General features: G+C 48.2%; 1 protein-coding gene across 1 annotated transcript in view; it reads right to left on the bottom strand.

The window, feature by feature from the left end:
* Positions 1 to 25,259, bottom strand: part of IL11RA (interleukin 11 receptor subunit alpha) — a 121,615-nt gene that overhangs the window by 32,641 nt on the left and 63,715 nt on the right. The window contains exons 2-5 of the mRNA XM_060236468.1: positions 15,540 to 15,639; positions 13,260 to 13,320; positions 12,391 to 12,557; positions 10,284 to 10,398 (exon numbers count right to left, since the gene is read on the bottom strand). Of these exons, the coding sequence (XP_060092451.1) occupies positions 10,284 to 10,398; positions 12,391 to 12,557; positions 13,260 to 13,320; positions 15,540 to 15,639 (443 nt within the window). The remainder of the gene's footprint in view (positions 1 to 10,283; positions 10,399 to 12,390; positions 12,558 to 13,259; positions 13,321 to 15,539; positions 15,640 to 25,259) is intronic.

The following is a 25,259-nucleotide window of genomic DNA, read 5'->3' as shown; positions in this document are numbered from 1 at the left end:
CCTCCTCTAGACCCGTTCCAGCTTGTCTAGATCCTTCTTAAAATGTGGTGCCCAAATCTGAAGACAATACTCCAGGTGAGGTCTTACCAGAGCAGAGTAAAGCGATACCATCACATCACGTGATCCGGACACTTCTGTTGATACAGCTCAAAATTGCATTTGCCTTTTTAGCCACCGTATCACACTGTTGACTCATGTTCAGCGTATGATCCACTAAGACCCCTAGATCCTTTTCGCACAGACTACTGCTAAGACAAGTCTCCCCCATCCTATAACCATGCATTGTTTTTTTCCTACCTAAATGCAGAACTTGACATTTATCCCTGTTAAAATTCATTGTATTGGTTTTAGTCCAGTTTTCCAGCCTGTCAAGGTCATCCTGTATCCTGTTTCTGTCGTCTTCTGTGTTTGCAACCCCTCCCAATTTAGTATCATCTGCAAAATTAATAAGCATTCCCTCTATTCCTTCATCCAGATCATTGATAAAGATGTTGAACAAAACAGGTCCCAGGAAGATCCTTGAGGCACTCCACTTGTCACTCCTCTCCAAGAGGATGAGGAACCATTCACAAGCACACTTTGGATGCGATCTGTCAACCAGTTACAGATCCACCTAACGGTAGCAGGATCCAAACCACATTTTACCAACTTGTCAACAAGGACAGTATGTGGAACCGTATCAAAAGCCTTACTGAAATAAAGATAAACAATGTCTACAGCATTCCCCTGATCCAGGAAGGTAGTCACGTTCTCAAAAAAAAAGAGATCAGGTTAGTCTGACATGACTTGTTCTTGAGAAACCCATGCTGGCTCTTAGTAATCACATCCATTCTTCCCACTGGGAACTTGGGGGGCTTAGCTTCAGCAAGGCTTCACCCTCATGCAACCTCCCTGGGATGCCGCTCTGTGAGGCCCTTTATTACTCCACTCTTTATGTTATTTACTGCGTTTATATCCCTGCCTTTGCCCCAACAGGGCTGACATCTTTCACCTCTTCTGCGCTTCAACCTCACAACAACCCTGGAAGGTAGGTTAAAGCTGAGAGGGTGTGTGACTAGCCCAAGGTCACCCAGCAACCTTCCATGGCAGATAGGGTTGCCATCCTCCAGGTGGGGCCTGGAGATCTCCCACTTTTGCAACTTATCTCCAGCTGGCAGAGATCAGCTCCCCTGGAGAAAAGTCAACTGATCAAAGCCACCAAGCGTTACATCGTCTTTCAGTTTGCAAAAATATATTATAAGGATTGTGTACAACACATAATAGTCAACATTCACACTGAAATGAAGAAGATATTGGATTTATATCCCGCCCTCCACTCAAGAGTCTCAGAGCAGCTCACAATCTCCTTTATCTCCCTCCCCCACAACAGGCACCCTGTGAGGTGGGTTGGGCTGAGAGGGCTCTGACAGCAGCTGCTCTTTCAAGGACAACCTCTGCCAGAGCTATGGCTGACCCAAGGCCATGCTAGCAGGTGCAAGTGGAGGAGTAGGGACTCAAGCCGGGTTCTCCCAGATAAGAGTCCGCACACTTACACTACACCAAACTGGCTCTCACAGAAGCTGCCCTTTCAAGGACAATGTGAGGGCTATGGCTGACCCAAGGCCATTCCAGCAGCTACAGGTGGAGGAGTGGGGAATGAAATCCAGTTCTCCCAGATAAGAGTCCACATACTTAACCACTACACCAAACTGGCTCTCACAGAAGCTGCCCTTTGAAGGACAATGTGAGGGCTAAGGCTGACCCAAGGCCATTCCAGCAGCTGCAAGTGGAGGAATGGGGAATCAAACCCGGCTCTCCCAGATAATGAGCTTAATGCTGTGATTAGATAATGTAGACCAGGGTTCCTAAATAATTAAGCTGTCAAACTGAAGAAAGAACTGAAACGTCATCAAACTCTAGAGAGACGTCTTTTTAAGAAAGCGGCTGCGTTGAAGCTACGCTCCTCAGGAGCACCTGCCTTATGAATTTCAGTTGGACTAATTTCAAGTTTGGACTTATATCTTTTCATTTGGAGACGGGGCGGGGGGGGGGGGGTTGCCCCCCTTGGGGTTTCTGTTACTTTAAAAGGCCCTAGCACCACCGGCCTCTGTTCTTATTGCATCGCCTATGATGTGTTGTCCACAATCCTTATAATATATATTTGCAGACTGAAAGACGGTGTGACACTTGGTGGCTTTGATCAACCGACTAATTACACCAAGTGCCCTTCAAGCAGTAGCCCCCTGGAGAAAAGGGCTGCTTTGAAGGGGCATGGTGCCATGCTGAAGAAGCTCCCCTCCCCAAACCCCACCCATCTCCTGGCTCCACCCCCAAAGTCTCCAGGTATTTTCCAACACACCCCTGGCCACCCTAACAGCAGAGTGGGGATCTGACCTGGGTTTCTCAGCTCTCAGTCCAAGACTTTCAACTGCTATACTCTGCTGGCGTTGAAATGGGAGGCGGGGCTGACTGGCGCACGCAGGCACTGTCTGCTGTGCAGGTCACACTCATCCCCTTTATGGCACCAGGCATCCTCCGGGCACAACTCCCTAGCTGCAGTTGGCGTTCGCTCCCAGGGAGGGCTGTTCCCTTTCCAAAGGGGGGTGCTCGGATACTGCCCTGCTGCTTTAGCCAAATGCCACCCAAAGGAGCAGCTCTGCAAGCCCAGCACTCCAGTGCAGCACCAGGAGGGTGCCACGGCTGATGTGCCAGGGTGACGCACCTGTCGCACGTCCCTGCAGAGATGGCTCGTGTTGGGTTTTGGCAACTTCACTTCCTGAAGTCGTGAGACAATTGTTTGCTTATGCACGCTGATGCTTAGCTAGCTTAGAGGTAGAACCAAGAGGCTACTCTGCATGTATACGAGAGCGAGTTTGGTGTAGTGGTTAAGTGCACGGACTCTTATCTGGAAGAACCGGGCTCTTGTAGGAGTTGTCCTTAAAAGGGCCGCTGCTGTAAGAGCTCTCTCAGCCCCACCCACCTCACAGGGTGTGCGTGTGGTGGAGGGAGGTAAAGGAGATTGTGATCGCTCTGAAACTCTGAGATTCAGAGCATAGGGTGGGAAATAAATCCAATATTTTCATCTTCTTCTTCCTGCCAGAAGCTAGGTGTCAATATGCATATTAGCCAGTACTGGAATGCTCTAATTGGGTAATCAATACACTGGGGATGGACTAGGGAGAAAGGATTGGGTGACAACTTTATGACTCTCTGTCCTGAATCGTTAGCCCTCCTCACCAGTTGCTTTTGGACCTCAGACAGTAAATCTGTCGTAAAAGGAGTCAGATAGAATGTTGATCCTTACTTGCTTTGTAGAATTCCAAGTTACCCTTTCCTTACTAGATAAGTAAAGACTACTTTTAAACAGGGGCAGAGCTCATCCAGGGATTGTTATGCAGCTGCACCTACTGTTCAATGGACAAGGAAGGTGAGGAAGAGGAGGGGAAACCCTCAGAAAGGTTCAGGAGCTGAGCTCCTGCCGAATCCGAGGCCTGCTTTTAAAGTGAAATCTGTGCGTGCTGGCGGCTTTGTACTTTTACCTTTTCACTCTGCTAAGAATCCCTTCCAGCACGGGTGGCCAACAGTAGCTCTCCAGATGTTTTTTTGCCTAAAACTCCCATCAGCCCCGGTCAGCATGACCAATGGCTGGGGTGGAAGTTGTAGGAAAAAACATCTGGAGAGCTACCGTTGGCCACCCCTGCCTTACAGCTTGGCACGGGATGCCAGCTGCAGAGCCTCTCTTGAAAGCAGGCGGCAAATGCCAAGGGAAATCAGAAGGGCTTCCATTCCAGGCCTGCCACAGCAACAAAAAGAAGAAGAAGATATTGGATTTATGTCCCGCCCTCCACTCCGAATCTCAGGGTGGCTTACCATCTCCTTTCCCTTCCTCCCCCCAAACAGACACCCTGTAAGGTGGGTGGGGCTGGAGAGGGCTCTCACAGCAGCTGCCCTTTCAAGGACAGAGACTCAGAGCAGCTCACAATCCCCTATATCTTCTCCCCCCACAGCAGACACCCTGTGAGGTGGGTGGGGCTGAGAGGGCTATAAATCCAATATCTTCTTATCAAAGATTTCAGGTTTTCACAGCTGGTAACATCATTAGGGTTTGTATAATCTTTCGGGATCAAGTGCCGTGTTCTACTGGAGAAAGTTTTCCTTCCAGACGTTTCGTTCTCAGCTACGGAGAACATCCTCAGTGGCGTTGCAGCCGGAGCAGGCGCTCAGACCTTCTTGGCTGCTGTGCTTTGAGTGGGGCCAGGGCTGCTGGAGAGCTGCTATTTCATCACACCCCCTCCAGCCTACAAATAGCAGCTCTCCAGCAGCCCTAGTCCCACTCAATGCACAGCAGCCAAGAAGGTCTGAGCGCCTGCTCCGGCTGCAATGCCACTGAGGATGTTCTCCGTAGCCGAGAACGAAACGCCTGGAAGGAAAACTTTCTCCAGTAGAACACGGCACTTGATCCCGAAAGATTCTACAAACCCTAACAATATCTTCTTCTTCGTCTTCCCATGATCTGCCTCAGCCCACAGAATCACCATTGCTGTCAGATGGCCTCTGCTTAAAAACCTCCAAAGGAGGAGAGCCTGCCAAGCGAGTGCAGCTTTTCGACCTTTACAGACATGCTACTTATGGCAGAGGCCTGCCACGAGGAGAGGCATCTCCCCAGCTTGTGTGAATAAACAATTTTATTAGTAACATATGGTAGTAGAACTATAACTACAACTTATAAAAAGCTTAATATATATTAAGAAAAAGACCATCATTCTACCCCACATCTTACTTTCTCCCACCCCTCCCCCAATTACTTGACCCCCGCCAGTGTTATTTTCTTTAAAAAAACAGATATTAAAGGTACCCTTAACTATCAAGAAAAAAAACGAAACAAAAAAGAAACATAGGGAAGAAGAACCCCCTTCAAGAGTTATATTGTTATCTTAAAAATCTTAATCCTCAAAAATTGTCCAATGTCCTTTTATTTTCCACTCTTTCTCTACATATCTTCTGAATTTCTTCCACTCTTGGTTAAAAAGTTCTAAATCACAGTCTCTTAATTTTCTTGTTAATTTGTCCATTTCACTCCATGACATAACTTTCATAATCCAGTCCCATTTTTCTGGTATTTTTTCTTGCTTCCACAACTGCGCATACAATGTCCTAGCAGCTGAGAGCAAGTACCATATTAATGTTCTATCTTCTTTTGGAAATTTTTCCATTTGTAATCCCAGCAGAAAAGTCTCTGCCTCTTTATTGAATTCATATCCCAGGATCTTAGATATCTCTTGTTGAATCATTTGCCAAAACATTTTAGCTCTTTCACAAGTCCACCACATATGGTAGAAAGAACCTTCATGCTTTTTACATTTCCAGCACCTATCTGGCATCTTATTGTTCATCTTTGCTAATTTTTTTGGAGTCATATACCATCTATACATCATCTTAAAACAGTTCTCTTTAATACTATGACATGTTGCGAGTTTCATGGAATTTTTCCACAGATATTCCCAAGATTCCATCTTTATTTCTTTATTTACATTAATTGCCCATTTTATCATTTGAGATTTCACTACTTCATCTTCTGTAGCCCATTGTAAAAGTAATTTGTACACTTTTGAAATTAATTTCTCATTATCTCCAAGCAGAACTCTTTCCATTTCTGTTTGTTCTTTCCTTATTCCTTCAGCTTTGATATCATTCTCCATCAAACTTTTTATTTGTTGCATTTGAAACCAATCATATTTATAGTTTAGTTCTTCTGCAGTTTTCAATTCTATTTTCCCGCTTTGTATTTTTAGTAACTGGTTGTATGATAGTTGTTTTTCCTTGACTGTTTTGGCCGTTAACTTTATCACTTCAGCCGGCACTATCCATAAAGGTAAATTTTATAAAAAGAGGACCAAGCCGGTTTTCTTCCCAAAAGACAAATAAGAGACAATATTAGAACTGTTGTAAATATTGTAGAATATTATGAAAGACATCCAGAAAAGGAAGTAGCGCTATTCTTTGCGGATGCAGAAAAAGCATTTGACAATTTAAATTGGGACTTTATGTTTGCAGTGATGGAAAAAATGGAGCTTGGAGAAAGTTTTATAAGAATGATAAAGGCAATATATTCTGAACAAAGTGCAAGGCTGTGCATCAACGCAGATCTTACAGATGAAATGAAAATTAGTAAAGGTACCAGACAAGGCTGCCCGCTTTCGCCATTGCTGTTTATAATGACTCTTGAAATTTTACTAATGCAGATTCAAGAAGAAAAAGATTTAGAAGGACTACAAATAAAAGGATTTACCTATAAATACAGAGCATTTGCAGATGATATAATGTTTATAAATGAAAATCCTTTACAAGTTACACCTTTGTTGTTAATGAGAATACAAGAGTTTGGGGAGTTGGCGGGACTTTATATAAACAAAGAAAAATCAAAAATCTTATGTAAGAATATGCAGAAAAATAGACAACAAGAACTACAAAGACTAACGGGTTGTGAAGTTACCTCTAAGGTAAAATACCTAGGGGTAGAGATAACAATGAAAAATATTGATTTGTTTAAGAACAATTATGAAAAGCTATGGCGTAAAATAGAAGAAGATATGCTAAAGTGGAACAAGCTCAATTTGTCACTGTTGGGTAGAATAGCTGCAGTAAAAATGAATATTTTACCAAGGATTGTGTATCTGTTTCAAACCATCCCCATTGTGAAAGATGCTAAGCAATTTGATAAATGGCGAAGAAAAATTTCGGAATTCGTGTGGGCCGGGAGGAAACCTAGAATTAAAATGAAAGTCCTGATAGATGCGAAAGAGAGAGGTGGATTCCAATTACCAGATTTGAAACTGTATCATGAAGCAATTTGTTTAGTATGGTTAAAAGAATGGATAACGTTATTAAATAAAAAACTTCTAATGTTAGAAGGCCATGGAAAAAAATTCGGCTGGCATGCATATTTGTACTATGAAAAAAAGAAGATGGACGGTCTTTTCTCTCACCATTATATAAGGAGTAGCTTATTAAATGTGTGGATAAAGTACAAGAAATATGGTGATGAGAGGGCATCTCCCCAGCTTGTGGTGAGGAGGACGGTGGGCTTGGCTCTGTCCTCTTGGAGCTTTGGCCCCTCTTCCTTCACCCTCCCGGGCTGCTGGGTGGCCGGCCAGCGATTCCCTGCATTTTCCCCTATGCCGAGAAGCCAGATCTTTAGCACGTATCGATCTGGAAAGTGCAATGGAAAGCCGATGCAATATTCTTTGGGCTTGCCAAAGGGCTGGGGCCAGCTAACGGGGCACGGAACACTCCACAGCCATCAGCCTCCCTTCGCAGGGCAGGAGAACGTTCAGCCAGGAGGCGAGGGAAGCTGCAAAGTTCCGTATCAGGCAGGGGGTCTGTTGTGGGGGGGGGGGGGGGAGGTAAAGGAGATTGTGACCGCTCTGAGACTCTGCGATTCAGAGTGCAAAAGGTTGCAGATTTATACCCTGCGCTTCTCTCTGAATCAGAGACTCAGAGCGGCTTACAATCTCCTATATCTTCTCCCCCCACAACAGACTCCGTGTGAGGTGAGTGGGGCTGAGAGGGCTCTCACTGCAGCTGCCCTTTCAAGGACAGAGACTCAGAGCAGATCACAATCTCCTATATCTTCTCCCCCAACAAACAACAGACACCTTGTGAGGTGGGTGGGGCTGAGAGAGCTCCCCCAGAAGCTGCCCTTTCAAGGACAGAGACTCCGAGCAGCTCACAATCTCCTATATCTTCTCCCCCCCACCACCCACAACAGACACCCTGTAAGGTGGGTGGGGCTGAGAGAGCTCCCCCAGAAGCTGCCCTTTCAAGGACAGAGACTCAGGGCGGCTCACAATCTCCTATATCTTCTCCCCCACCACCACAACAGACACCCTGTTAGGTGGGTGGGGCTGAGAGGGCTCTCCCAGCAGCTGCTCTTTCAAGGGCAGAGACTCAGAGTGGTTCAGAAACTCCTTTACCTTCTCCCCCCCACAATATCAGGCAGGCGAGTCCGCTTTGGGTCCCAAGAGCAAGACAATCTTGTTGCAGCGGAAAAGCTCAGTGCCTGGAGGGTAGGGTTGCCAACCCCCAGGTGGAGGCAGGGGATCCCCTGGTTTGGAGGCCCTCCCCCTGCTTCAGGGTCATCAGAAAGGGGGGGGGAGGGGAATGTCTGCTGTGTTGTGGTTGTTCAGTCGCACAGTCGAGTCTGACTCTTTGCGACCCCCTGGACCAAGTCACACCAGGCCCTCCTGTCTTCCACCATCCTCTGAAATCTGCTCAAATTCGTGTTAGTTACATCAGTAACGTAACATAATGTCTGCTGGGCACTCCATTATTTCCTATGGAGACTGATTCCCATAGGGTATAATGGAGAATTGATCCAAGGTTAGCTTGGGCTCTAGAGGGGCTGTTTTTTGAGGTAGAGGCACCACATTTTCAGCATAGCACCCAGAGCCTCTCTTCAAAACACCCTCCACGTTTCAAAAACATTGGACCAGGAGGTCCAATTCTATGAGCCCCCAAAGAAGATGCCCTTATCTGTCATTATTTCCAATGAAGGGAATGCATTTAAAAAGAGCACGGTCCCTTTAAATGTGACAGCCAGAACTCCCTTTGGAGTTCAATTATGCTTGTCACACCTTTGCTTGTGGTTCTTCATCTACCTCACAGGGTGTCTGCTGTGGGGGAGGAAGGGGAAGGAGATTGTGAGCCACTCTGAGACTCTTTGGAGTGGAGGGCAGGCTATAAATCCAATATCTTTATCTACCTAACAGAGTGTCTTTTGTGGGGGAAGGAGGTAAAGGAGATTGTGAGCCGCTCTCTCCGGAGTGGAGGGTGGGATATAAATCCAATATCTTCATCTACCTCACAGGGTGTCTGTTGTGGGGGAGGAAGGGAAAGGAGATTGTGAGCCGCTCTCAGGCTCTTCGGAGTGGAGGGCGGGATATAAATCCAATATCTTCATCTACTCACAGGATGTCTGTTGTGGGGGAGGAAGGGAAAGGAGATTGTGAGCCGCTCTGAGACTCTTGGGAGTGGAGGGCGGGATATAAATCCAATATCTTCATCTACCTCACAGGGTGTCTGTTGTGGGGGAGGAAGGGAAAGGAGATTGTGAGCCACTCTGAGACTCTTTGGAGTGGAGGGCAGGCTATAAATCCAATATCTTTATCTACCTAACAGAGTGTCTTTTGTGGGGGAAGGAGGTAAAGGAGATTGTGAGCCGCTCTCTCCGGAGTGGAGGGTGGGATATAAATCCAATATCTTCATCTACCTCACAGGGTGTCTGTTGTGGGGGAGGAAGGGAAAGGAGATTGTGAGCCGCTCTCAGGCTCTTTGGAGTGGAGGGCGGGATATAAATCCAATATCTTCATCTACTCACAGGATGTCTGTTGTGGGGGAGGAAGGGAAAGGAGATTGTGAGCCGCTCTGAGACTCTTGGGAGTGGAGGGCGGGATATAAATCCAATATCTTCATCTACCTCACAGGGTGTCTGTTGTGGGGGAGGAAGGGAAAGGAGATTGTGAGCCGCTCTGAGACTCTTCGGAGTGGAGGGCGGGATATAAATCCAATATCTTCATCTACCTCACAGGGTGTCTGTTGTGGGGGAGGAAGGGAAAGGAGATTGTGAGCCGCTCTGAGGCTCTTTGGAGTGGAGGGTGGGATATAAATCCAATATCTTCATCTACCTTACAGGGTGTCTTTTGTGGGGGAGGAAGGGAAAGGAGATTGTGAGCCGCTCTGAGACTCTTCGGAGTGGAGGGTGGGATATAAATCCAATCTCTTCATCTACCTCACAGGGTGTCTGTTGTAGGGGAAGGGAAAGGAGATTGTGAGCCGCTCTGAGACTCTTCGGAGTGGAGGGCGGGATATAAATCCAATCTTCTTCTTCTCATCTACCTGTTTTCAACAACACAGCAGCTGCTTTGGGACGGGGGGAGGCTGTTTGGCCAATTTTGCTGCACCCTCTGAAGTATCTTTGTTCACGGAGGTCCAGAACTGGCAAAATCGTCCCCTGTGCACAGCCTTCCTTCCCCGTGACATCAACACAGGGCTTTTTTTGTAGCGGGAACTCCTTTGCCTGTTAGGCCACGCACCCCTGATGTAACCAATCCTCCAAGAGCTTATAGTAGGCCTTGTACTAAGAGCCTTATGAGCTCTTGGAGGATTGGCTACATCAGGGGTGCGTGGCCTAACAGGCAAAGGAGTTCCCGCTACAAAAAAAGCCCTGGATCAACACACAATCATGCACCAACACAATACTGCATTCACAAACACAACAGTTCCAGCTGCCCAAGGAGCACCCGTACCTGTAGGTGGTGATGTATCTGCTGGGCAGGAAGGTCTCTGTGCCGGGAGTCCAGAAACAGGAGAAGTTCTCGTAGTTGGAAGCTCTGCAGGAGACGGAAGGCACTCCGGGGACCCCTAGGGAGAGAAACATACTAAATGGAGGAATAGACACCTGGACAGCTTTGCTTCTGCCTTCCCTTCCTCCCCCTCACCAAGACACAGGCCAAAGCTTGACACGAGCGGCACCTTTCAGACCAACAAAAACCAACACACAGACAATAAATGCTGCCCCAGATCACATCTTGGGCTGCCAATCCCCAGGTGGGGGCAGGGGATTCCAACAGTTTGCAGGCCTTCCTCCTGCTTCAGGGTCATAAAAAAGTGGGGGAAAGAGAAGGAAATGTATGCTGGGCACTCCATTATTCCCTATGGAGACTGATTCCCGTAAGGTAAAATGGAGAATTGATCTGCAGATATCTGGGGCTCTGGAGGGCCTGTTTTTTGAGATAGAGGCATCAGATTTGCAGCATTGCATCCAGTGCCTCTCTTCAGAACACCCCCAAGTTTCAAAAAGATTGGACCAGGGGGTCCAATTCTATGAGCCCCCAAAGAAGATGCCCCTATCCATTATTTCCAATGGAGGGAAGGCCTTTAAAAGGTGTGCGACCCCTTTCAATGCGATGGCCAGAACTCCCTTTGGAGTTCAATCGTGCTTGCCACACCCTTGCTCCTGGCTCCACCCCCAAAGTCTCCTGGCTCCACCCCCAAAGTCCCCAGATATTTCTTGAATTGGACTTGGCAACCCTAGTCAGCCGCCCTGAGGCTGCTTCGGCGGGGAGGGTGGGATTTAAATCTAATTCATTATCATCACATCAGGTGTGCCTAGGCAGGTTCCCACTCGGCCTGACGAATGGGGAGCTCCAGAAAGCACATGTCCTAACCCAGATAATCCTGGCTAGCCTGATCTCGTCAGATCTTGGAAGCTACGGAGGGTCAGGTCAGGGTAGGACTTGGATGGGAAACCACCCAGGAAGTCCAGGGTTGCCACGCAGAGGCAGGTTGCCACTGCCTCTGCGCTTCTCTTGCCTTGACCTGGCTGCCCCAAGCTGGCCCAATCTCACCAGAACTCAGAAGCGTAGCGGGGTCGGCCCCGGTTAGTACTTCGATGGGATTTCACCAAAGAAGTCACTTTCTCTTTCTGTAACTGGTTGACGGATCGCACCCAAAGAGTGCTTGTGAATGGTTCCTCATCCTCTTGGAGAGGAGTGACAAGTGGAGAGCCTCAAGGATCTGTCCTGGGACCTGTTTTGTTCAACATCTTTATCAATGATTTGGATGAAGGAATGGAGGGAAGGCTTATTAAATTTGCAGATGATACTAAGTTGGGAGGGGTTGCAAACACAGAAGACGACAGAAACAGGATACAGGATGACCTTGACAGGCTGGAAAACTGGGCTAAAATCAACAAAATGAATTTTAACAGGGAGAAATGTCAAGTTCTGAATTTAAGTAGGAAAAATCCAATGCATGGTTATAGGATGGAGGAGACTTGTCTTAGCAGTAGTCTGTGCGAAAAGGATCTAGGGGTCTTAGTGGATCATACGCTGAACATGAGTCAACCATGTGATGCGGTGGCTAAAAAGGCCAATGCAATTTTGGGCTGTATCAACAGAAATCTAGTGTCCAGATCATGTGATGTGATGGTATCGCTTTACTCTGCTCTGGTAAGACCTCACTTGGAGAATTGTGTTCAGTTTGGGGCACCACATTTTAAGAAGGATCTAAACAAGCTGGAGTGGGTCCAGAGGAGGGCAACGAAGATGGTGAGGGGTCTGGAGACCAAGTCCTCTGAGGAAAGGTTGAAGGAGCTGGGCATGTTTAGCCTGGAGAGGAGGCAGCTGAGAGGTGATAGGATCACCATCTTCAAGTACTTGAAGGGCTAGATGGCCATCTGACAGCGATGAAGATCCTGTGAATTTAGGGGGAGGTGTTTGTGGGTTTCCTGCATTGTGCAGGGGGTTGGACTAGATGACCCTGGAGGTCCCTTCCAACTCTATGATTCTTTCACACATGCACACACACACACTCGTAGCAGGGGAGGGGCTCCACTGTGACCCCAACACTTACGGCCGAGGCGCAAGGTGAGGGAGCTGAGCAGGAGTCCACCGGCGTCATGGCAGCTGTAGATGCCTTCGGAGGAGAGCTCAACCTGGGGCAGGATCAGCTGTCCGTGTTGGACCACGGAGCCCTCCGGGAGCAGGGGGGATCCGTTCCACTGCCATTCCAGCACCGCACTGCAAGCCAGAGAGCAACACGTGAGGTGCAGGCAGGAGAAGAGAGCCAGAGTCACAAAGCACACACACATCAAGTTGCACAACTGCTCAACTCCAAGCCCAGCTGTGATGTTCCACAGCCACACAGAGGCCCACCGGCTGCGGTAGAGGAATGTGGAAGGGCTGGAATTGGGGGAGGGGGGGCCACGAATGGGGATGGGGGTTGAAGATGATAGAAACCAGGGTTTTTTTCTTTTGAGCAGGAACGCAGTTCTGGCTGGCTTGGGGTCAGGGGAGTGGCCTAATATGCAAATGAGTTCCAGTTGGGCTTTTTCTACAAAAAGGTCTGTGCGAAACAATGGTGCCGTCAGTGGCCTAATATGCAAATGAGTTCCTGCTGGGCTTTTTCTACCTCCAAACCCCCTGGAAAACATTTGCTCCATTTTAAAAATCGGTATGTGGAATTTGGTTTCAAAACTCAATTGGATTGGAAGAGCCATTGACGCATTTGATGAGTATGAAGCATTGACCTTTTTGTCACAGCTCCTGGCCTGTGGGGTGGAGCAACAGGGAAATAGGGGCTCTGATCCAGGAAGTCCCATTGGGAGCTGTGTTGGAGAGAGTGGAAACCACACTGGTGAATGCAGCTCCCCCTTTCCAGGGGGTGCGCACCGCCCCTTCCTTGGCTCAGGGGCTCTGTGTTCGTTTCTGGAGCTGACCTACCCTGGGCTTCCTCCAGCACACTCCAGCGTCACGTCTTTCCCCAACTGGCTGTACGTCACCCCTGGAAGAGAGACGCAGCCACATGAGGTTTGGCAGTTCTTATCCTGCGCTCATCCCCACCCCACCCTGGTTTCTAGCATGTAAATACTTTCAGTAAATAAAAACACCCTCCCCCCACACCGTGCATCCTGACAGTGGGGTGTATTTGAACATCTGAAGCTGCCTTCCACTGAATCAGACCCCCCTCGGTCCATCAAAGTCAGTCTTGTCTACTCAGACTGGCAGCGGCTCTCCAGGGTCTCAAGCTGAAGTTTTTCACACCTACTTGCTTGGACCCTTTTCAATTGGAGATGCTGGGGATGGAACCTGGGACCTTCTGCTTACCAAGCAGATGCTCTAACACTGAGCCACCGTCTCTCCCCTAATTTTGCCCCTTGAGCAAAGTCAGGCCAGTCTCTCTGCTTGCTGACAGCAGAATGCATCTCAGGGTACCACGGCTAGACTGACTCAGGTGCAAAGTTCCCTTCTAAGCTGAGTTACTGTGAGCCAGCTCACGGCTTTTTAGCCTGCGGCTCAGACATTTTTGTCTTGGCCCAGGAAAAACGGCCCCAGAACAAACTAATTGACACAGGAGCTCACAACTCTCATGCCAATAACTCACGGAGTAGAGTTTTTGCTCACAAGACTCCACAGCTTAGAGCGGGGGTTGCCAAACTGGGGCTTGGAAGCCACACGTGGCTCTTTCACACATAGCGTGTGGCTCTCAAAGCTCCCACTGCCCCATTGGCCAACTTGGAAAAGGCATTTCTCTCTTTAAATCACTTCTCCAAGCCAAGCCAGACAGTGCCTTGGATAATGCATTTAAAGTTGCTTTCTTTCTACCTCTCCCTCCTCTCCCCCCACCCATTTTCCTTCCTTCCTTCCTTCCTTCCTTCCTTCCTTCCTTCCTTCCTTCCTTCCTTCCTTCCTTCCTTCCTTCCTTCCTTCCTTCCTTCCTTCCTTCCTCCCTCCCTCCCTCCCTCCTACCTGCTCTTAAACATCTGACATTTATGTCTTTCAGCTCTCAAACATCTGACATATTTTGTGTGGCTCTCAAGTTAAGCACGTTTCGCCACTCCTGGCTTAGAGGGAGCATTGCTCAGGCACCCCAAGCCTGGCTGAACCATCTGAAGGTGGGTAGACAAAGGAGCTGCTTCCAGGCTGGGCAGGAGATCTGGAGGACAGCAAGTTGGAACTGTCCAAGGCCTGGAGAAGGGAGAGTGTCGAGATCCTTCTGGCCAAAATCCAGTTCAGTCCCCCGGATCTCAAGTCTCAGGGCGGGGAAAGGCCTTTTGCTCTCTGAGACCCGGGAGAGGATCAAGCTGTCGGTGAGTCCTAGCCAGCTGGAGGGACCCACAGGCCTACTGTCTGTAGGAGAGACCTCCTGTACATTTTGCTCTGCTCTGGGAAGACCTCACCTGGACTATTGTGTTCAGTTTGGGGCACCACGTTTTAAGAAGGATCTAGACCAGCTGGAACGGGTCCAGAAGAGGGCGAGGAAGATGGTGAGGGGTCTGGAGACCAAGTTCTATGAGGAAAGGTGGAAGGAGCTGGGGATGTTTAGCCTGGAGAGGAGACGGCTGAGAGGGGATAGGATCACCATCTTCAAGGACTTGAAGGGCTGTCCTAGAGAGGAGGGTGTGGAATTGTTTTCTGTGGCCTCGGAAGGTAGGACCAGAACCAGTGGGTTGAAATTAAATCAAAAGAGTTTCTGGCTCAGCATGAGGAAGAACTTCCTGACGGTTAGAGCAGTTCCTCAGTGGAACAGGCTTCCTCGGGAAGCGGTGGGCTCTCCTTCCTTGCAGGTTCTTAAACAGAGGCTAGATGGCCATCCGACAGCAATGCAGATTCTGCGAATTAGGTAGATCATGAGAAGGAGGGCAGGAAGGGCTGCATCAGTGCTTAGTTCCTGAGGCCCCTCAGGGAAATGCTGATTGCCACTTTGGGTACTTGGGATTTTCCTGCATTGTGCGGGGGGAGGGTGGTGGTCTAGATGACCCTGGAGGCCCCTTCCAACTCTATGATTCTACCCCTCCTCTGCTCTCTCACAGAGCTTTCCTCTGTTCCTTGTACCAACGTTCCACTCAGCTGATGTCTCTTTCCTCTTCACCCTGCATTCAGAATGCCCGAACCCTGTCCAGGTAGTGGCTTGGGCCAGACTCTAGATGAGACTTCAAACTGCACAGCCTGACCTTCCGGGCATCATTTCTGCAAAGGGACCTTCTGCAACTGCCCACTGACCTTCTTCTCCCCACTCCCCGGACATGGTGATAGACGTGGTCACCAAAACGGCCGCCGAGAGGACCACCACTCTGCCGACACATGAGACGAGGCTCAGCATCTGAAAGACAAAGGGGTGGGGGAGAGAGAATGGAGGGGATTAGGATGATGGCTAGCAAGGGAGTATCGTTGCCAAGCCAGCTTACTGGCAACACAGATGGACAAAACGCAACCAGGAATGTCAGGCTGATAGGAATCACTGTAGAGAAAAAAAAAACATGCCAGGAGATACCTCACTGTAGTGCAATTTGCAAAATTAACCCAGACTCTTGGAAAACACAGAAAGTTGGGGGATCGGGGTTAAATTCTGCAAGGACTAGCCAAGGAAGAGACCTGAACGGATGGTGGGGAAAGAAGTCCTTTCCTGCTACAGTTTATGTAAGAGACGGCTGCCCTGCCATCCACCTGAACAGGAGCACTGGAATTGTGCCTCTGAGGCCCTTGGCTCAGCCCAGTGTCTCCCACAGGGGCCCATTCCACCCATTTCCCATCAGAATCCTCACCCTGGGGAGGAGTCCGCCTGACCCCCAGATGGAAAAATCAAACTAATCTCTGCAGGCAAATATTGGCACAGGCAGAAATCAGAGGCAGGAAGCAAAGGCCACGCCTCCGCCTCTGGGCCAGGCAGTGAACGCACATTCTGCGTGGGGCTGTCTGAGGCGGTGGCCATTTCAGAAGCCGCAATCCATTAACCACAAGGGCGCCGATTAACAGCCCCAGAGACGCAAAGCTCTCTGAGACAACCTCCGTCCTGTAGGGCCAATCCAATCCGAGAGTGGAGCGCCCAAAGCCCAGCAGGTTTCTTCCCTGAAAGATCCGGTGGGCCTGTATGGGCCTGCTCTTGGAAGAGTAAAACCTTTTGCAGGTCCTCTCTGTGGAATTCCCAGAATCGCATCCCGTTTGCCCACCACCATATCCACGGGCTACTCTCAGGTAAGAATACCAGACCTTCGTAAAAAAAACATACCAGTACATTACAGGAAGACAAGACTCACTGGAAAAGACAACCATGCTAGGAAAAGCAGAAGGGAAGAAGAAGAAGAAGAAGAAGAAGAAGAAGAAGAAGAAGAAGAAGAAGAAGAAGAAGAAGAAGAAGAAGAAGAAGAAGAAGAAGAAGAAGAAGAAGAAGAAGAAGACATAGAAGAAGAAGACAATGGATTTGTATCCTGCCCTTCTCTCTGAATCAGAGACTCAGAGCGGTTTACAATCTCCTATATCTTCTCCCCCCACAACAGACACCCTGTGAGGTGGGTGGGGCTGAGAGAGCTCTGACAGAAGCTGCCCTTTCAAGGACAACTCGTATGAGAGCAATGGCTGACCCAGGGCCATTCCAGCAGCTGAAAGTGGAGGAGTGGGGAGTCAAACCCGGTTCTCCCAGATAAGAGTCCGCACACTTAACCACTATTGCTGACCCAAGGCCATTCCAGCAGGTGCAAGTGGAGGAGTGGGGAATCAAACCCGGTTCTCCTGGATAAGAGTCCGCACACTTAACAGCTACACCAAACTGGCTGGGAGACCCAATCTGGCTGTTGGGAGACCCAAAAGAAGAGGGACGGACTCCATCCAGGAAGCCAAAACTGCCCTCAAGGTTGCAAGTCCTGAACAAGGTTGTTAATGAGAGAGGACGTTTTGGAGATCCTTACTTAGTAGGGTCCCCATAAGCCAGAAATGACTTAATCGCATTTAACAAATATGGTCACATTTTGAGAGCTATTTTCACACACACCCTTTACAAGACCTTCTATTCAGCAATTTGAGCGGCATCAAAGATCCGTCTCCTGCCCCCTCCCTGGGTTTCCCCCGGACTCCTTGTTCAGATCTGGAAAGAAAATTCCACTCTGGGTCACAGAGTTCATTCCAGAGTGCTTAGTGTGTGACTGTCGAGTGACAGACAGACGGCTCCTCCCAGAATATGGTTTTAATAAACGGCCGTTCAGAAAGAGAGCAGTTCCCCGGGAGCGAGTCCAATAACCCACCCCCCAACAGCCAGGAGGGTGACTAAACCCTGAGGCAGGCTGCCTTTGAGGGGGCGGCTTTCTTTCTGCGCTGACGCTTCTTGGCCCGTGAGCGACCCTGTCGAATGAATGGGTTCCATCATGAAACTCCGGCTACAGGGAATTCCCTGCCTGGGGGGCAGACTGTGGGGGCAGTGTGGATGACCTTTGAGTACCCCTTGGCTTTATCGCCAGCAAGCCTCATGAAGCACATGATGGGCAGCTGGATGCATCACTGGTGAGACGATTGGCTGGGAATAGATCCCCATCCTGTAGGACCAATCCTGCTGTGACGTCTGAGAATGGAATGCACTTTAAGTTTAAAAATGCCTCAGTCACTTTTCCAGATGTTGTGTCGGTGGACTAATGATGTTTTTACCTGTGTTCCTGCATGGCTCATTGGAGGTTTTAAGTCGGAGCTTTGGGACTCAGGAACAATGGGTAGTGGGATCCAAATCCCTGCTGCTCTGCTCCAATCATAGAATCATAGAGTTGGAAGGGACCTCTAGGGTCATCTAGTCCAACCCCCTGCACAATGCAGGGAACTCACAAACTCCTCCCCCTAAATTCACAGGATCTTCATTGCTGTCAGATGGCCATCCAGCCTCTGTAGAAAAACCTCCAAGGAAGGAGAGCCCACCATCTCCCGAGGAGGAAGCCTGTTCCATTGAGGAACCGCTCTACTCATAGAATCATAGAGTTGGAAGGGACCTCCAGGGTCATCTAGTTCAACCCCCTGCACAATGCAGGAGACTCACAAACACCTCCCCTTAAATTCACAGGATCTTCATTGCTGTCAGGTGGCCATCTAGCCTCTGGCGAGCCAGTTTGGTGTAGTGGTTAAGTGTGCGGTCTCTTATCTGGGAGAACCGGGTTTGATTCCCCACTCCTCCACTTGCACCTGCTGGCATGGCCTTGGGTCAGCCATAGCTCTGGCAGGGGTTGTCCTTGAAAGAGCAGCTGCTGTGATTGCCCTCTCCAGCCCCACCCACCTCACAGGGTGTCTGTTGTGGGGGGGAAGGTATAGGAGATTGTGAGCCGCTCTGAGACTCTTTGGAGTGGAGGGCGGGATATAAATCCAATATCTTCTTCTGTTGAAAAACCTCCAAGGAAGAAGAGCCTACCATTTCCCGAGGAAGCCTCTTCCACTGAGGAACTGCTCTAACTGTCAGGAAATCTTTTGATTTAATTTCAACCCATTAGTTCTGGTCCTACCTACATTCTGGGGCCACAGAAAACAATTCCACACCATCCAATTCCAACACCAATGTTCCCTCTAAGCTGCAGAGTCTTGAGAGCAAAAATTCTACTTTGTGAGCTACTGGTATTAAAGTTGTGAGCTACCGGCATTAAAGTTGTGAGCTACTGCATCAATTATAGATCTATGGCGTGATTTCATCAGGGGCACGGTGGGCAGTTCTGGTTACTGTATCTGAAAAACCACACAACAGAGCTGGGAAATGTACAAAGGTGGGCAGTCTAGATTATCAAGGGCTTGGAGCACATTTCCTATGAAGAAAAGCTGAAGAGTCTGTGACTTTTTAGTTTTTAATCAAGGTGACTGAGTGGGGACATGATTAAGGTTTATAAAATTGTGTGCAAGGGGTGGTAAAAGTTGATACAGGCAGTTCTTCTTCCTCTCCTGTTATACTAGAACCCATCAAGCTGATGGGCAGTAAATTTGGGACAGATGAGAGGGGGTACTTTTTTTTATTTACTTTTTGTAATTAAATTGTGAAGTTCACTGCCAGTGGAAGTAGACAGGAGGGCCTGGTGCGACTTGGTGAGGGGTCTGGAGACCAAGTCCTATGAGGAAAGGTTGAATGAGCTGGGGATGTTTAGCCTGGAGAGGAGGCGGCTGAGAGGAGATAGGATCACCATCTTCAAGCACTATAGAGGATAGCGTGGAATTGTTTTCTGTGGCCCCGGAAGGTAGGACCAGAACCAATGGGTTGAAATTAAATCAAAAGAGTTTCCGGCTCAACATTAGGAAAAACTTCCTGCCCGTTAGAGCAGTTCCTCAGTGGAACAGGCTTCCTCGGGAGGTGGTGGGCTCTCCTTCCTTGGAGGTTTTTAAAAAGTGGCTAGATTGCCATCTGACAGCAATGAAGATCCTGTGAATTTAGGGGGAGGTGTTTGTGAGTTTCCTGCATTGTGCAGGGGGTTGGACTAGATGACCCTGGAGGTCCCTTCCAACTCTATGATTCCTGACACTTAGAGCAGTTCCTCAGTGGAACAGGCTTCCTCCTCGGGAGGTGGTGGGCTGTCCTTCCTTGGAGGTTTCTAAACAGAGGCTAGATGGCCATCTGACAGCAATGAAGTAAGTAAAGTAAAGTAAAGTAAATTTATTTTTATATCCCGCCCTCCCCCCCATGAAGATCCTGTGAATTTAGGGGAAGGTGTTTGTGAATTCCCTGCATTGTGCAGGGGGTTGGACTAGATGGCTCTGGAGGTCCCTTCCAACTCTGTGACTCTATGACTTGGTCCACGGGGTCACAAAGAGTCGGACTCAACTGTGCGACCGAACAACAACAACAGCTGGCAGGTATTGCCTGGTGCCCTCTCAGCCCTGCTCCAACAGTGAGATTATACCCTTGCTAAGTCGCTGCTGTATACAAGGCCGATGGAGTTCAGTGAGCCAAGATGTCTGGAATAGTTTGACATGGAAAAAGCAACCTCTCTCCAACCTATAATGGACGGGCCTGCTTGTTTATACGCGGCTGAGTCGGGGAGGAGAGTGGCTGCAAACAGGGCCCGCGATACCAAGCTGGGCAGAGTGTTTCCAAAACCTCTGCGTGCACACACACACATACACACACCCCACCAATTCAGCACAGGCCTCTTTCTCCTGCAGGCAGAACGATGCTGCGGCTTTGGCAACTGCCAGAAAATCTGTTTTTGGACCTGGCAGGGTTCCTGCACAGTCGAGGGGTGTCACGGGGCCTTGCAGTAGCCCGGAAGCCGCAGTCTGTGCCCACCGTTGCGGCACCGTGTGTTTACACCGCAGCCCGTCAGACCTCCAGGGAAGGGTCAGGGTCCCTTCCTTTCTGCTCTTTTTCTTTGCTTTCCTGAAGGCGAAGCCCCACGCTGCAGCAGTCGCAATGCAACCTGGTCTGCATGTGTGTGTTTTAACAGCTACATCTGCGCAGATCAATCCAAGCGGAGGTATTTGCAGAATGAGGGTCGCCCAACCACAAAACGAAAGTCGCCAGCAGTTTTTAGAGGGCTACAGCTCCCTGCCACCAACCTGGGCGGTAGGGTCTTTGTGACAAAGAGGGTCTACCGTAGCTGGTTAAATCAGGGCAATACCGCCACAGTGACACATATTCACTGGATAGGGTTGCCAGCCTCCAGGTGGGGCCTGGAGATCTCCTGCTTTTACAACTGATCCCCAGATGGCAGAGAGCAGCTCCCCTGAAGAAAAGGGAATAAATAATTAAGCCGTCAAACTGAAGAAAGAATTGAAATGTCTTCAAAATCTAAGAAAAGGAAAGGTCCCCTGTGCAAGCACCAGTTGTGTCCGACTCTGGGCTGACGTCGCATCACGACTTTTTCACGGCAGACTTTTTTACGGGGCGGTTTGCCATTGCCTTCCCCAGTCTTTTACGCTTTCCCCCCATCAAGCTGTGTACCCATTTGACCGACCTCGGAAGGATGAAAGGCTGAGTCAACCTTGGGCCGGCTACCTGAATCCAGCTTCCGCCGGAATCGAACTCAGGTCGTGAGCAGAGAATTCAGACCACAGTACTGCAGCTTTACCACTCTGAGCCACGGGGCCACTCATCAAAATCCAGAGAGACGTCTTTTTAAGAAAGCGGCTGCGTTGAAGCTACACTCCTCAGGAGCACCCGCCTTGTGAATTTCAGTTGGACTATTTCCAAGTTTGGACTTATATCTTTTCATTTGGAGACGGGGGTTGTTTGGCCCCTTGCGGTTTCCTGTTACTTGAAAAGGCCCCAGCACCGCCGGCCTCTATCATTATTGCATTGTTTGTTAAGCATTGTACACAATCCTTATAATATATTTTTTCAAAATGAAAGTCTGTGTAATACTTTGTGGCTTTGATCCCTGGAGAAAACAGCTGCTTTGTAGGGGGGACTCTACAGTAGTGTACCATGCTGATGCCCCTCCCCAAGCCCTGCCCCCTCCCAGCTCCACCCCCAAAGTCTCCAGGTATTCTGCAACGCAGACCTGGCAACTCTATCACCAGGTGGGGGGCTCTCGCTGTCCCCACTGCAATCTCTCCTGCAGGTTGCCTGCAAGTATCGAAGCTGTTTCGACCCCCAGCATGGCCCGTGCCAAACCCTTGCCGCAAAACCCAGACCTTATAGGGGAGAAGAGCCCGCTGGAATGAGGGCAGAATGTGGTTTCTATTTGGGTAGCTTTTAAACCTTTCAGACAACATAAATCACAGGGCAGGCTTGACCGGTTGTTCTCTCACATCTCCGGCACTTGGCAGCAGGCAGACGGTGGAACTCAGCACCACATGCTGCGTCTGGGCCACGGCCAAGCATTTGGCAATTTCCCCTGAGAACTGAGATTGTAGTAGACAGGCAGTCAGACTTTTATAGGGCCTGTGCTGTAGACACTTGGATTTCTTTGGACTGGGGTTAAATCTTTTGTCACCTAAAGGCTTAGGAGAGCGACTCAGGTCCCATCTGCATGACAAATTTACACTGTTTTGAAACCACATTCAAAGACTGCTGGGAATGGTGGGTTCAGAATTCTTTGTTTCAGACCTCACAACTGCCTTGTGTGTGTGTGGTGGAGAGGGTCTGGCTTATTAAAGAGAGTTGCAAACAATTGTACAGTATTTAGGTAGGTGATAGCCTTCTCCCCGCTTCCTTGTAAGTTCCATTCCTGCTCTTTCCTTCAAGCATTGTTTGGAAGAACCAGCGAGACACAGTAAAGGGCTGAAAGTCTGGGAAACACCCCCCCCCCTTTTCCTTCAGTGTTTCTGATGGAAAAACTGGGATGTTTTGGAAACACTGAAAAAAGCCAGAGAGACACTAAATATTTTCTCTTTTAGAATGAGTGAAATGCACCTTAAGACAAGTTTTTTCTCACACACAACATATAGCATGAACAAGTCTACGGGAAAACTCTGAACCCCCCCCCCTCCCAATTTGTTACATTTTGGAATGAGTGAAATAAAAGATAAGGTTTTACTGAAAATGTGTAGATTGTCTTCAGTCTGCAGCATTAGATCATAAATCCTTTGTAAATTGAAGATATATATATTTTCCAACATTTAAATGTAAATAAATGAATTTGCTTTGCTTTAAATGAATTTGCTTTGTTAATATAAATAGTTTGGGTAACAATTAACAAGCTACAATATGTTTTATAATACATTATTAAAGAGGACAGTGTTTTCAGTGTTATAAAGTTTAACTTAATATCCAAATATGCTTGTAGCCCTAACTACTGTTACTCTATGAGAGAGTTTCTGCCCAAACAACATTTCTTTTGTTTACTACAGAATCTGGTGTTTTCATGCTTATTTTGGGAGGGACACTGGCTCAGTGGTAGAGCATCTGCTTGATAAGCAAAAGATCCCAGCTTCAATCCCCGGCATCTCTAACTAGAATCATAGAGTTAGAGATCCTAACTAGAATCATAGAGTTAGAGTTAGACCTCCCCCTAAATTCACAGGATCTTCATTGCTGTCAAATGGCCATCTAGCCTCTGTTTAGAAACCACCTAGGAAGGACAGCCCACCACCTCTCGAGGAAGCCGCTCTAATGGTCAGGAAGTTCTTCCTCATGTTGAACCGGAAACTCTTTTGATTTAATTTCAACCCTTTGGTTCTGGTCCTACGTTCCGGGGCCACAGAAAACAATTCCACACCATCCTCTAGAGGACAGCCCTTCAAGTACTTAAAGATGGTGATCCTATCCCCTCTCAGCCACCTCCTCTCCAGGCTAAACATCCCCAGCTCCTTCAACCTTTCCTCATAGGACTTGGTCTCCAGACCCCTCACCACCTTCGTCGCCCTCCTCTGGACCCCTTCCAGCTTGTCTATATCCTTCTTAAAGTGTGGTGCCCAAAACTGAACACAAGACTCCAGGTGAGGTCTTACCAGAGCAGAGTAAAGCGATACCATCACATCACGTGATCTGGACACTAGACTTTTGTTGATAAAGTCCAAAATTGCATTTGCCCTTTTAGCCACCGCATCACACTGTTGACTCATGTTCAGCGTATGATCCACTAAGACCCCTAGATCCTTTTCGCACAGACTACTGCTAAGACAAGTCTCCTCCATCCTATAACCATGCATTGGATTTTTCCTACCTAAATGGAGAACTTGACATTTCTCCCTGTTAAAATTCATTTTATTGAATTTTATTGATTTATCATTTTATTGATTTTAGCCCTGTTTTCCAGCCTGTCAAGGTCATCCTGTATCCTGTTTCTGTCTTCTTCTGTGTTTGCAACCCCTCCCAATTTCGTATCATATGCAAATTTAATAAGCATTCCCTCTATTCCTTCATCCAAAGCATTGATAAAAACTAAAAAGGGTGAAAAACCTCAGCTTGAGACTCTGGAGAGCCGCTGCCAGTCTGATTAGACAACACTGACTTTGATGGACTGAGGGTCTGATTCAGTATAAGACAGCTTCATATATATATATATTTAAATTTTCTCCAGCTATCAGAGGGCAAAAGTTAAGATAGCATAGGGGTGTAGCAGTTTGCAACTTTTTCTTATTGAGTATATTTGCCACATTTCAGATTAAAATGTAGACATTTATAGCTTCGAATTCCACAAATATGCCAAACAGGACCATTTTGTATGCTAACTGAATTCTAAATGACACATTTCACGTTGTTCAATGAGTGGAAGACGTTTATGTTTGACAGGAAGTAAGAACATAAGAACACAAGAGAAGCCATGTTGGATGAGGCCAATGGCCCATCCAGTCCAACACTTCCTGTCACAGAGTAGCCAAAACGTAGGGATCATCAGGAGATCCACCAGTGGGTCCAGAACTCCAGAAGCCCTCCCGCTGTTGCCCCTCAAGCACCAAGAATACAGAGCATCACTTCCCAAGCATATGAACATAAGAGAAGCCATACTGGATCAGGCCAATGGTCCACTCAGTCCGGCATTCTGTGTCACACAGGGTCCAACAGGACGTCCACCAGTAGCCCTCCCACGGTTGTCCCCCAAGGACCAAGAATACAGAGCATCACTGCCCCAGAAATAGTTTTCCCTCTATAGCCTGTGGCTAATAGCTACGGTTGAACCTCTGCTCCATATGCTTATCCAATTTCTCTTGAAGCTGGCTATGCTTGTAGTCACCACCACTTCCTGTGGCAGGCAATTCCACATGTTAATTACTCTTTGTATAGCATATATTTCCAATTTTCCTAAAATTTACATTTTTTTACCCTGTGGCTTCAACATGTCCCAGTTTTACACCCCATTTTCCTCTCTGCAGTCACCTCATTCTCTGCTGCTCTTGTGTGGTCCTCTGCAAAACAGAACCAACCAAACCCTTTAATCAGAATAAATTGTGCAAATTATGCCTGTTTCCGTCTCTCTGTGAGGCTGGCTCCAATTGCAGGTTGATTCCCCAAGAACTGGGAGGGAAGAAGAAGAAGAAAAAGAAGAAGAAGAAGAAGAAGAAGAAGAAGAAGAAGAAGAAGAAGAAGAAGAAGAAGAAGAAGAAGAAGAAGAA

Source organism: Heteronotia binoei, chromosome 4 (genome assembly GCF_032191835.1).
Source record: "Heteronotia binoei isolate CCM8104 ecotype False Entrance Well chromosome 4, APGP_CSIRO_Hbin_v1, whole genome shotgun sequence".
Taxonomy (NCBI): domain Eukaryota; kingdom Metazoa; phylum Chordata; class Lepidosauria; order Squamata; family Gekkonidae; genus Heteronotia; species Heteronotia binoei.
The sequence above is the reverse complement of the archived record's forward strand: the minus strand, read 5'-3'. Positions and strand labels throughout refer to the sequence as shown.